Source organism: Contarinia nasturtii, unplaced genomic scaffold, assembly GCF_009176525.2.
Source record: "Contarinia nasturtii isolate CC-2019 unplaced genomic scaffold, AAFC_CNas_1.1 Cnas_scaffold_630, whole genome shotgun sequence".
Taxonomy (NCBI): domain Eukaryota; kingdom Metazoa; phylum Arthropoda; class Insecta; order Diptera; family Cecidomyiidae; genus Contarinia; species Contarinia nasturtii.
Window position 1 is genome coordinate 2,452,070 of NW_022197981.1, and position 11,703 is coordinate 2,463,772.

Consider the following 11,703-nt stretch of genomic DNA (forward strand, 5'->3'; position numbering starts at 1 on the left):
TCAATCTCTTGAATTGAGCAATTCTACTACAAAAACGGATATGTACTAGATTGTCGCAATGGAATTATTAACATTGATAAAACCGAAATATCAAAATTTCGATAAAACATTTCAATTAATATCATCCAACGGATGTGTTAAATAACACAATTGCTTCTGGTGGTGAACAGATCCTTGGCAATCAAAAAATTGCAATTAATGCAGATATGTTCAATTTTTAACGGACATTTTCAAGGCGGGCGACAGTTCCTTCAAAACAGTCACTAGAGCATCTAATATAAGCTATATTCTATTTTATGAATATTTATATTTTTTATTTATATATAAATATATAATTTTAAGATGCTGAAATTCATGGATGGAAAAATATTATTTACACACAAAACCAAGCGTACGGCACGCATACCATCAAAAATAACAATATGATCGAAATGGGATTCAACTGTACACACTCACATGCGCACACATCTCTATCTCTATAAAACTACAACGTTTCGTTTAATCAGGGACCTGTTTCATACATATATAGACCAAAGTGACTGCCTTATCGTCTGCGATGCGAACGAACGATTCAATAAACGTTGTTTCATTACAAATATAAAATGTGGCCCTGAAAAATAGTATTCAATACATTGAAAGTGTTTGTATATTTGCAGCGCCTCTCGCGCGCGTTATATTTCTCATACACGGGAATGATTCAACATTTTTAACCTACATATGGACTATGCTCATAACGATATACTGTAAAATAAGCAACGACACAGAAAAAAAAAGTACGAGTATATTAGAGGGGAAAATTTATTTCAGTTTGATCCGTAGCGAAATGCAGTTGTTCACAAAACAGTTTTCTTTTTTCAATAAATCAACGCAATTTTATTTTAAAGTCCAAAATCTGAATTCAATATAAAAGAACAAAACAAAAACACATATTTATCGAAAATTGTAAGAAACGAAACCAAATTATGTATGGATTTGTATTTATTTTTTTAAACAATTTAAAAAAACGAGAAAAAAAGTTAAAATCGCCAACATAGTAGTCTATTTTTATTAAACTTGCACTAAAATTGAACGCAGCAAGAGAGAAAAAGAAACGCACACATTAAAACAGTCTTCGAAAAGCAATTTTCGTACAAATATAATTCGTTTGCGATATTGGTAAAGAAAAAAAATATCTAAACATCATAAATATATTCGTATAATTTTTATTATTACTTTTTTTGAAAATCCTTTGATAAAATTGTTTTGCGAGAGAGAAAAAAAAGTCCGAAAAAGACAAAGCATAAGGGTAATAAGGGAACTCTTATGAAAAGAGAGAAAAAGACAAAGCGCTATTCAAATCATATGCTTACCAGCGCAACAAAGAGAGATAGAGACAGAAAAAAAACACTCAAGTCGTTCGACATGAATATATTGCTGTTGCCAAGAAAAAAATGATACGAGGCGTAGTTGGCCATATTGAATTTTTCTACACAACTTAATACGCATTTACTTCACGTCTAGTATATGAATTCATTGTGGTGTAGCTGTTGCGCGTGAGCGAAAGAGAGAGAGATAGTCAAATACAAGCGTATATATACATTCATTTATTCCATTGCTTATCTAAAAGAGTTGCCTTTTTTACACCGAAAACGAACTATTCTTAATCCAACGCAAAAGCAGCTACAATTTTGTATTAACATTTTTCTCAACATTTCATAATCTCTCTGATGACCGAAAAAAAATAATAATCGAAGGATAGCTAAGTGTGCATATTTATACACATATATGGTATATGGTTTGTAATCAATTCTCTATGAATGTAATAAGTAAGCAATGGGAAAAGATAAATGTCTCAAAAGATATTTTCGTTTTTCATTTATCGTGCGTTAAACATATTTTTACATATATATATTTTTTAAAGAGAGTGGTATCACGCGCGCGATTTTGACCTATGTGTTATTTGCTATTCGAAATTACGTTTGTTCTTGTTGTTGTTGTTGTTGTTTTTTTTTTTTTTTTTAAATACGTGAAATGATAATATATGCGATAATTATGGATATGTCAATTACGATAATATGACGATCATTGCCGTTACTATTGTTATTGTTATTTTGTCCATTCGCGTGAGGAAAAATATATATATTTAAAACGTGCGCGTAAAAATTGTACAATTAACGTCTGTTTCACGCATACATACAAATAACACACCCAAAAACTTCATAGATATATTTTGAATTGAAATGATTTAGTCATTGGTCGTGCACCTGCTTAAATTCAATGTATGCATGTGAATTTTAACCGATACATATACATCGAAATGTATGGAAACGAGTCAGAACAATAAACAGAGTAATTCATTTTAGATGGAAACCGACCAAAAACCGAAGCCGTTTCGTTTGATGATGAAATCGAAACAAAAACGGAAATCCCAATATTCGTGTATTAGTGCCGCCTGTTTTAACAAATGTATGTGACTCACTCACTATATGCATGTGTGCGTATGACTACTATTGACTGTTCTCGTCAACAACAACAACATATATATGTGTTTTGTACGAATTCATACCGAGAAATCTGTGTAAGCATTCGTGGTATGTACGACGGCGTCACTCTTTGGCTTAACTCATAGCATCACCTTACACATACTCTCTCACAAATATTCACAATACATATGCACACTCACACATGGATACAACGACAATACGGCTAAACAAAACGAAATCGTCTAAGATTCACCATCATTGTAGAACCATTTCAAGCTTGAGATTTTATTGAAAAAGCATTTTTGAGCAAATTTTCTTCCGAGTTAAATTGGTAGTTGAAGAGCTAAAACAAACAAAGAAAAAATTAGACTCTTTCTAATGTGTTACTATTTTTCGTCTGTGTACCAATCTAGAGTATGTATAGCAAAAAAAAAAAATATGGCCACAAAAAATCAATATTATCTTTTTTTTTTCTAATTTAATAATATTTTAAAAAAAAAGTCGGGTAGCATGCAAAACAAGCTACAAACTACAATTTCGTGCATATTGAATTTCCAAATATAACGCAACCATAGTCAAGTCTCGTAGTCCGCGTCCATTATTATATCGAATGATTTTTTTTGTTCAACAAAAAAATCATCAGAGCTCAAAAATAGAGATTTTTTTAATTACGTACTTTGCATTTTGAAGAATCTATAGTTGTAAGATTTTTTGTTTGTTTATCGTTTTGCATAAACTCAATCGAACATATTTTTTTCGTTATTTGTTTATTTATTTTGTCCCGAATCGATTTTCCGTTTGTATCCAGATGTAATACATATGTATATAAATCGGAACAGTCACCAACATTCGGCATTATTACATTGAAATTTACGTTCACCAAGTTAATTTTAGATTATAATTATGTAGTTAAAATGTAGAAGTAATAAGTGAATTTGCAAAAGAGAAATTTCACAAATTAATAGAGAAGAAGGCGAAATGTTTTAAAAATCCACGCGAAAAAATAATGTATATTTGAAGAATAGGCATTTCATGAATTCGACATTGTCATAACTAAAAAAGCATAGAGTATGTATAAAAGAGGAATAAAATTCATTATTCAGTCATTTCACTGTCGATCGGCATTCATAGTTTCGTCTTCATAAGGATGGAAAGGTTTTAACGATTTTATACAGTGGAATGTTTTGAAAAGTGTGACGTTTTTCGCCTAGATTTCTGTTTGACGTAATCATCATGGGCTCTCACCATTTTAAGCGGCCTGGTTTATTTTTTTTACCCGCATCAATTTTGTTTTTCCTTGATTTGTTTCTATATGTGATCGATATACAAAATATGGTGCATTTTTGTTATCCCCTTGATCCTGCTATAACATGTTTTATTTTATTACTAAGATAATTTATGATATAGACCCGTGAATGCAACAGATATATGCAAAAATATAAATTCAACACCAACACCGCCGCCACCAACCAAGATATGATTATAGTGATGACGTATGAAATGCATTTGCAGCGTGAAACATTTCATGTGTTGAATGAATTGTTTATTTTTTTTTCATTTTCATTATGTTTTGATTATTGTCGCGTATCGAATTCTACATTTGTAGTAAAAGAAGTATGAAATATTTAAATTGATCGATAGAGAAAGCGAAACGACAAGAAACAAAAGGGAAACAAAAAATATTAAACAAGCAATTGTGCAAACGGAATGGCCAGCACATGTTTGTGATCAATTGCCATGTTTCGTTGGTGATTAATTTGCTATGTGAACTTGTGTGTTAGAAAGAGAAAATGAGAAGCAAGACATTTTTATGGCAATTTCAACTGACACCAGTCAAATGATGTCAACCGAATTTAAAAGCAGTATCCTACTAGCCGTGAAATACCAGACACTACGCCACAAATTCATTATATATGCGCCCATTGAGCTTTTATTTGAAACAAAAAAAAGAGAATGTATTATTTCATGAAATTACGAAATTTTGCACAGTGTGAGTGTATGTGTGATTAATTTGTTCCGTCATATATATGTATTTTTTTTTATTTCGCATTCGCTAAAATTTCAATGAAATCAACGTTTTCAAATGTGACATATACATTATTTTATTGTTACTTTGTCGTTCCATTCGACCATTTGTATTGGCACAAAAGACACACTCTCTCACACATACACACACAAAAAATAACTGAAGTTGTATTGGTGCGCTTGCTGCGACTCATTAGTGCCAGCATCCATGTTGGTGTGTATGATACACACAGTGTATGTATGTCTTTGTCGATTTGTGTGCGAAATAGGTAGGATCAGGTCATTAGTTGTACGCAAAATGTTCGTCATACAATGTTCATTTCAACATTGGATTAAATGAAGAGTGAATGTGAACAGGACAAGATAGGTTTACACCTTAAATAAACACTTTCCAACCTCCGCATATACATATAGATATCATTTTGAAGTTGGCGAATGTAAGACCAGAACATATATATTTTTTTAAATCGAAGTAACAACTGACCGTTTTGATATTGTCATTTGGTTAAAATAGTTAAACATTTCAATATACGAAGAAATCGAACAAACGAATAATAATTGTAAAAGCGTAAGATTTTCATCATCAAAACGAATAATGAAAACGATAAACTCCAAAAATTTGTAAGACAAATTGAGGTAATAAGAAAATTTCGATAAATTTTGAGGAAACCAAAGACGAAAAATGTTATAGCATTTCAACATAAATGTCGCACTTAATGTAGTTAAAAGAAGACAGACTGACGCATATCATTTGTCAGCGAGACAGGGTAAAGAGAGAAAGAGAGAGAGAGAGAGAAATAGAGATAAATCACTCGAGCATATAACTATAATATTATAGTAGAAAGCAACAAAACAATGATATTACCGTAGAGTGTACGATTGTGTGTGTGCGTGTAAATGCCGCACGAATGTATTTACCAGTCAGTCTCTGTGCCTGTGTGTATGCTGCGGCGAAAACGAAACAGCAAAGCAATAATGTGTTGGATTTTTCGATTAACGTTTTACATTATGTTTCCACCATTTCATACAACTTTTACTTACGTCTGAACGTTGTCGACCTGCAACGATTTTATAATTGTGAATTTTTTGTTGGTTGTTGTTGTTATTTGCTGTTTCCTTTCTGCCATTGATGTGTGTGTTTTTTTTCTTTCATGGTAACCACTCTTAATGGCGATCATCTTAAAAGAAATATTTATTTAGATCATCGGTCAAAGTAAACATTCAACCTTTTGATGGAATTTTTTTTGTTTGTTTCTTAAAAACTAAAAGTGCTTATTTTCTCATCGCGTTTTCTTTCCCAATACTGCTCATATGAAGAAGTCAAATGTCAGCAAATGATGCAAATAGATAGATAAAAAGCACGCTTTTATTTTTCTGAAAAATTCCGAAATACTGGGTTTTTTTTATCCATGAGAGGTCCCACCAATTGAACTCATCATAATCATTTTTTTCTCTTACCATTTTTCTCTCATATTTTCAATATCTCTTAATCTCAGTTTGACATCTCCAAATAGAGATGCAAATCGATATTATAAAGGTTTTGTTTGTTTCGTCCATTCGAAGCGACAAAATAGAAGCGTTATAGACACGCTTGAAAAATGAGACTCCATAAATATGTGCGCATACAATATTAAGTGCATAATCAACTACCATTGACGTTGATTCATGTTATTTACTAATTTCTTTTCTATTTACGTTCAACATTTGAGAATGGCCAATAATTCAATTGAAACTGATGTGATTTCTCTCTGCTTACATTTTTTTTATAGCGTGAACGATATATAAGTGTATAGAAGAGAAGAAGAAATATTTTAAGCGAAAATTAAATAAGAATAAAAATGGCTGAACTTGATTCTGATCCACGGAGCACGCTCGATGATGAAGATTTAGAAGATGGAGAAATTGAAACTGATGAAGAGAATGAAGAAGTGAAACCAGTTAAACCAGTGGCTAGTGAGCCAGTAAAAAAGCCAAAAAATGACGATGACTCAAAAAAGACAAACGAGGTCAAGGGCAAAAATGATAGTCGCAAGTCGGCGCCAGATAATAGTTCCGCTAAAAGTAAGAAGCTATCAGCTAACGATGCCATAGCAAAAGGTAAGTTGTTTTTATTCTCATAATATTCATAAAATATATACGAATCGATTGTTTCTTTTATCTGTATCTTCAATACGGTGTATGTGAGACAAGTTGTTGTTGTTTTCCGTATTGAATTGACTTATCAACTAATGTCGTCTTAATAAATTATTTATTGTTGATTGGTTTCTTGATAAAGACGATTGGATGGGTGATGTAGAGAATGCGCTAGCAAAGGCATTACAAAAGGATGGCATTGCGCCGAAACCAGTGAAAATAAATGCAAAGAAAGCAAACGATGAGCAGCCAAAGGACACAAAAGAACAACAAAAAGAGACAAAAGGCGAAAGCAGCAGTAGTAAATCGAGTAAACATAAGCGCAAGCATAGTAAAAATGATAAAGAATTACAACGTAAAAAGGCTCGGCTTACTGATGAAGAACCGGAACGTACCTATCATTCAAATGAATCGGAAGATTTTGATGAGTATGAAATGATGAATGTGAGAGGTGGTAGTCCAGTACAACATGGTGGCACACAAGGGTCACAAAAACAAAATTTAATGTACTATGATTCAGATGGAAGTTATTCATCGTATGAAAGTGATATAGGTGAACAACGGCGACGAAATCGTGCTAAGCGCCGTGCCAATGATCGCAGAGACCGTCGAAATCATCGCGGCGGACATTCAAAACGTGACCATAAACGACGACGAGGCGATGACTCTGATGATGAAAATATTGGCCATAGTAATAATACAGGCGGCAATGGCGGCGGTGGAGGTGGCGGTAATAATCGAAACAACAATAATCAACCGAGAAAAGCCGAATTATGTAAATTTTATTTGATGGAGTGCTGTGCAAAAGGTGAAAAATGTTTGTATATGCATGGCGATTTTCCGTGTAAATTTTATTATCTAGGAATGAAGAATCATAATCGTGAAAATTGTAAATTTTCACATGGAAAACCATTAACCGATCAATTGCGTGCCGTGTTATTGAAGCATCTGGAAACAGCACCGAAAGAAATTCTCGGCGATTTTCCACGTATTGCACGTGAAAATGCGATCAATATGATTAATGCACAACATCAAAAATTGTTAGTAAAATTTGGCATGGAACCAGAACCAAACACCACAAATACATCAAATGCATCGCAAACGTCTAAGCTGCCATCGTTGCTTGACATTAATTTGGATAAATATCAGCCGCCGTCAAATAATGAACTTGGCATGGGCAATATGAAAAAAGATAAACCACGTAAGAGCCGATGGTGTGACCAACGATCCAATGAATCGAACACAAATCATTCATCACAAAATTCAAATAATTCAACACATGCCGCATCAAATCAATCATCGAATGAAAATGAGATTAAACTTAGCTCATTCACCAACATTCTTACTGCTGAGCAATTAGACAAATTGACAAAAATGGGAATTGAGACCGTCAGCCAACTTTCCCAATTGACCATTCTTCAAGTCATGGAGTTGGGACTGGAAATTAAAGTTATATCGGAATTACAATTGAAAGCATCTCAGGTAAGTTTTTCGATTGAATTTTATGGAATTTTTTTCTTCTTTTTTTTAATTTTTGATCATCAAATCGACTACATGCAGCAAAAATATCGTACAAATTTATTTATGGAACGGATTGCTGTAGTATTTCTTGATAATAGAATCGTTTAATCAAATTTTAAATGCGATTTAATATTCATTTTACGTCTTTTTCTCTTCTTCTGCCATATTAACAGTTGCAACAAATTAAACAGATACAATCGCAACAAAATCAGCAGCAAAAGTCTTCACAAAGTAGTAAAACACCATCAGAACCTCAAAATCCATTTTCACCCAGCTCAAATGAAACATTGAGTCAAGATCAAGATATGCGAATAGCATTGAATACAACACGAACAAATGATAAATTGGAATTAGCAAATCAAGATGTCGATATGCGTATTTTGGCAATTCCACATCGAACCGGATTAGATCGTTCGAAATCGGATAGTTTTAGCAAAAATACTCAATCAGAAAAGACAAATGAACAGGCAAACGCATCAAGAAAAACTATCGACTATTCACAATATTTAAAAGACGCCAACATTGATTTGAATCAATCTGACTTGGAAGATCAATTAGGTTTGTGAAGAAAAAAAAATCTTTGTTTTATTTTGATTTACTAAAACAAAATTGAACAGTTGAAGCAATTTTTGAATATTCTTTTTTCTCGCCTCGTTAACAGTAAGTGAACCTTCGAAAGGTAAGAAGAAAGGCTATGATAGTGATGAGGATGAGGGAAATCCATTAGTAATCGAAGAAGAAGACGATCCAATGCACGCAGAAGAGCCGAATTCAGATAATGATGAATCTGGAATTCAAAGAGCTAACGTAAGTTTGTTTTTATAGATGAAGAACGAAAGTTATAAATTTTTTTTATTTCAAAAACTATCATTTTCTCAACTTTTATTTGATTATCAAACACATTAGGATGATGCTACTGAATATAACTCACAAGCATCAACATATTATGATTCGCAATGCGATCTTAAAAATGACGGAAATTCAATACCAAGCCCCGATCCGAGCGGAGATTCGGCAAGTCAAAACGAGAATATTTTGCCACCATATTATGCATCATCATCGATGTACCCCACAAGTATCCCAATTAAAATTGATTTAAGTTCATCTGTTTCACAATTGTTAAAGAAAGAAGACAGCGTACAAAAGACTGATAGCTATATTAAAAAAGTTGACAGTGGTTTTCATTCAGAACCAATTGATGGTAAGCATTTTATATTTATCGCAATTTTTCAGTTTTATTAAAAAAAATTCTGTTTTTGAAAAAAAAAAAAAATCACTTTAGGCAATGATTCACCAAATCAGTCGTCATCAACAGGAACGTCATTTTATTCAAGGTAGGGTTTTTTTCATTTTTTTTTTCTTGAAGTAGCAACTATATTATGCAAAACGTGATTTTTTTTAAATTGCAAAATGCTAATGAAAATGTCTTGAATTTATCCAATTAGACAAATACCCGAAACAAATCATCCAGCACCGCAAGCCCTCGATGAGAAACCATCACCATCCGTGGATTATGACAGCCCATCAGAGACAAATGCACGAATTTCATCGCCAGTATCAGCGAAACTGGTGCGAAAGTGTATTTATGAAGTGAGTTCGGACGATGATGAAGCAAATGATGATAAAATTCGTTCACCGAGTGACGATGATGATTCACAAGATTCAAGGAGTAAAAATATATTTTCACTGAGCAAAGATAAAGATATGCGTATACCTCCCATTTTCTTGGAGAAAGACTTTTCAAATGGTGATATTGATTTACGATTACCATTTAAACCAATGGTAAATTACATACCAGCTACGGAAATCGATGCTTCAATCACATCACATGCACCGATTACATACGAGGTAAATGGAACTTTTCATTTATTTTTGTCATTTTTTGAAATGGTTGTAGGAACTTGTTTCAAAATGAATTTATTTTGATTTTATTTTTTATTTATTTTTATAGAAAATTTTCTGTTAACAGGATTATAAATTAACCATTAACATTTTCTTAACATTTTTCTTTTTCTCTTCGCTTTTCTTTATATCGTTTTAAATAATGTGTCTATAATATAGGTAAAAGAGGTGGATATTCCAAAGCCAGACTACAGTGAATTGCGTAAAAATTTCAACGCTCATGAAAATACGCTCGATCCACGTCTCCGACGAATATTACGAATAAAAGATAATTATTCCGAATCAGAGACAAATTTTTCATTAAGTACAAAAGCGTCACCATTTTCACCACCACATGAGCCCGAATTATCAACGATAATAACCACCAAAATGGATACAGTAAGCGGTGATCCGCGACGACAACGAACCGATCCGCGACGACCAAATGCACATATAAGCACAGCAAATACGAATTCAACAACGGCATCAGTATTAAATAAGCCACCACAACGATCGGTGCATTTGGATATTCAAAACATTCTACAAAAGTCAAATTGGTACAATGAATGTAGTTCAAAGCAAAAAATCATGGTCAATCAACAGCTGGCCATTGTATCAACTGAATTGAAAAAATTCCACGCGGATCAATCGGAAAATAAGATTTTTGATTTAAATTTTATTAATCAAAATCAATTACTTCAAGGTGTTTTAACAAATTTAGGCATTTTCATTAATGATGATGGTGAATTTGTTCAATTAGATCAAACAAGTTTAGGTGGAAATAATATGACAGCCGCGTCGGCAGCTGCACGAAATTCGGCCGGCCAACAACAAGGTTTAGTTGATTTAATGTCAATACCCATGGATATGGATTATTTGCGAAATAAACAACAACATGATGTACAGCAACAACAACAAGCGGCCGCATTGCAAGCGATCAATGCATTGGGTGGTCCACGATTCTTAGGTCAACCGGGTGCATCGCAAATGCTTGGATTTCCAATGCCCGGCGATGTAATACGACCAGGACTTTTAGGTATCGCACCAAATATGACATTAAATGAAGCTTATAATCTTATGCAAAATCCCAGAGAAAATGCAGCATTCTACAATCGTGGTTCAGGTGGCGGAAATAATAATAGCGGTGGTGGCGGCGGTGGTAATAATCGACGCACTGGAGGTGGAATGAGACGAAACCAAAATTTCGACAGAAATAATTCACGGCGTAAGTGAATGTACATAATATCAAAATGCATATTGTAATATGTAAACAAATTCTCTGGTAAATGAGAAACAATTGTATTTAAAACGCGCTTTCTCAATCAATAATTTTTTTTATTAATTCAATGAAAATGCATCACTATGTCTCAGTCTTTCTTTCTCTCTAAAAAATAAAAGAAAAATACGCAAAAATCAAGGCACTATTTCTCACATCCTTCAAACAGAATCCATTGGACGCTTCCATTTTTGTTGTTGACCACGACTGTTTTGATGCTTTTTTTTCTCGTTATCGAATCATTTTTTTTCCTGTCCCCTATTAGACAGAGTACTAAAAAATGAGCATGGATGAGAAAAAAATATTTTAAATACATATTCGTTTTCTATAACATTAGATCAGCATCAAATAGATTCCGAATTGTGAAACTGTGCCAAAATCAGCGCTTCTTTGTCTCTTTGGCTT

At 33.0% G+C, this 11,703-nt stretch overlaps 1 protein-coding gene across 5 annotated transcripts; it reads left to right on the forward strand.

The window, feature by feature from the left end:
- The first annotated feature begins 810 nt into the window (after positions 1 to 810).
- LOC116340075 (protein suppressor of sable-like) lies at positions 811 to 11,364 on the forward strand. 5 transcript variants are annotated; one of them, XM_031766270.1, is made up of 9 exons: positions 811 to 942; positions 6,257 to 6,584; positions 6,763 to 8,102; positions 8,315 to 8,699; positions 8,803 to 8,948; positions 9,048 to 9,342; positions 9,424 to 9,475; positions 9,587 to 9,989; positions 10,203 to 11,364. In XM_031766270.1, the coding sequence occupies exons 2-9, from the start codon at positions 6,326 to 6,328 to the stop codon at positions 11,253 to 11,255; spliced, it is 3,933 nt and encodes a 1,310-aa protein (XP_031622130.1). In that variant the 5' UTR covers positions 811 to 942; positions 6,257 to 6,325; the 3' UTR covers positions 11,256 to 11,364. The 5 variants fall into 5 exon arrangements, with proteins under 5 accessions (XP_031622130.1, XP_031622132.1, XP_031622127.1 ...); XM_031766272.1 differs by lacking the exon at positions 811 to 942 and adding an exon at positions 1,699 to 1,774; XM_031766267.1 differs by lacking the exon at positions 811 to 942 and adding an exon at positions 2,711 to 2,876.
- Positions 11,365 to 11,703: the final 339 nt, after the last annotated feature.

What these genes read in the sequence shown, in the direction of transcription:
- LOC116340075 (XM_031766270.1), top strand. Translation starts at nt 6,326, where the DNA reads ATGGCTGAACTTGATTCTGATCCACGGAGCACGCTCGATGATGAAGAT. An exon ending in TAACGATGCCATAGCAAAAG is followed by an intron (nt 6,585 to 6,762) that starts GTAAGTTGTTTT and finishes TTCTTGATAAAG; the next exon opens with ACGATTGGATGGGTGATGTA. An exon ending in CTGGAATTCAAAGAGCTAAC is followed by an intron (nt 8,949 to 9,047) that starts GTAAGTTTGTTT and finishes CAAACACATTAG; the next exon opens with GATGATGCTACTGAATATAA.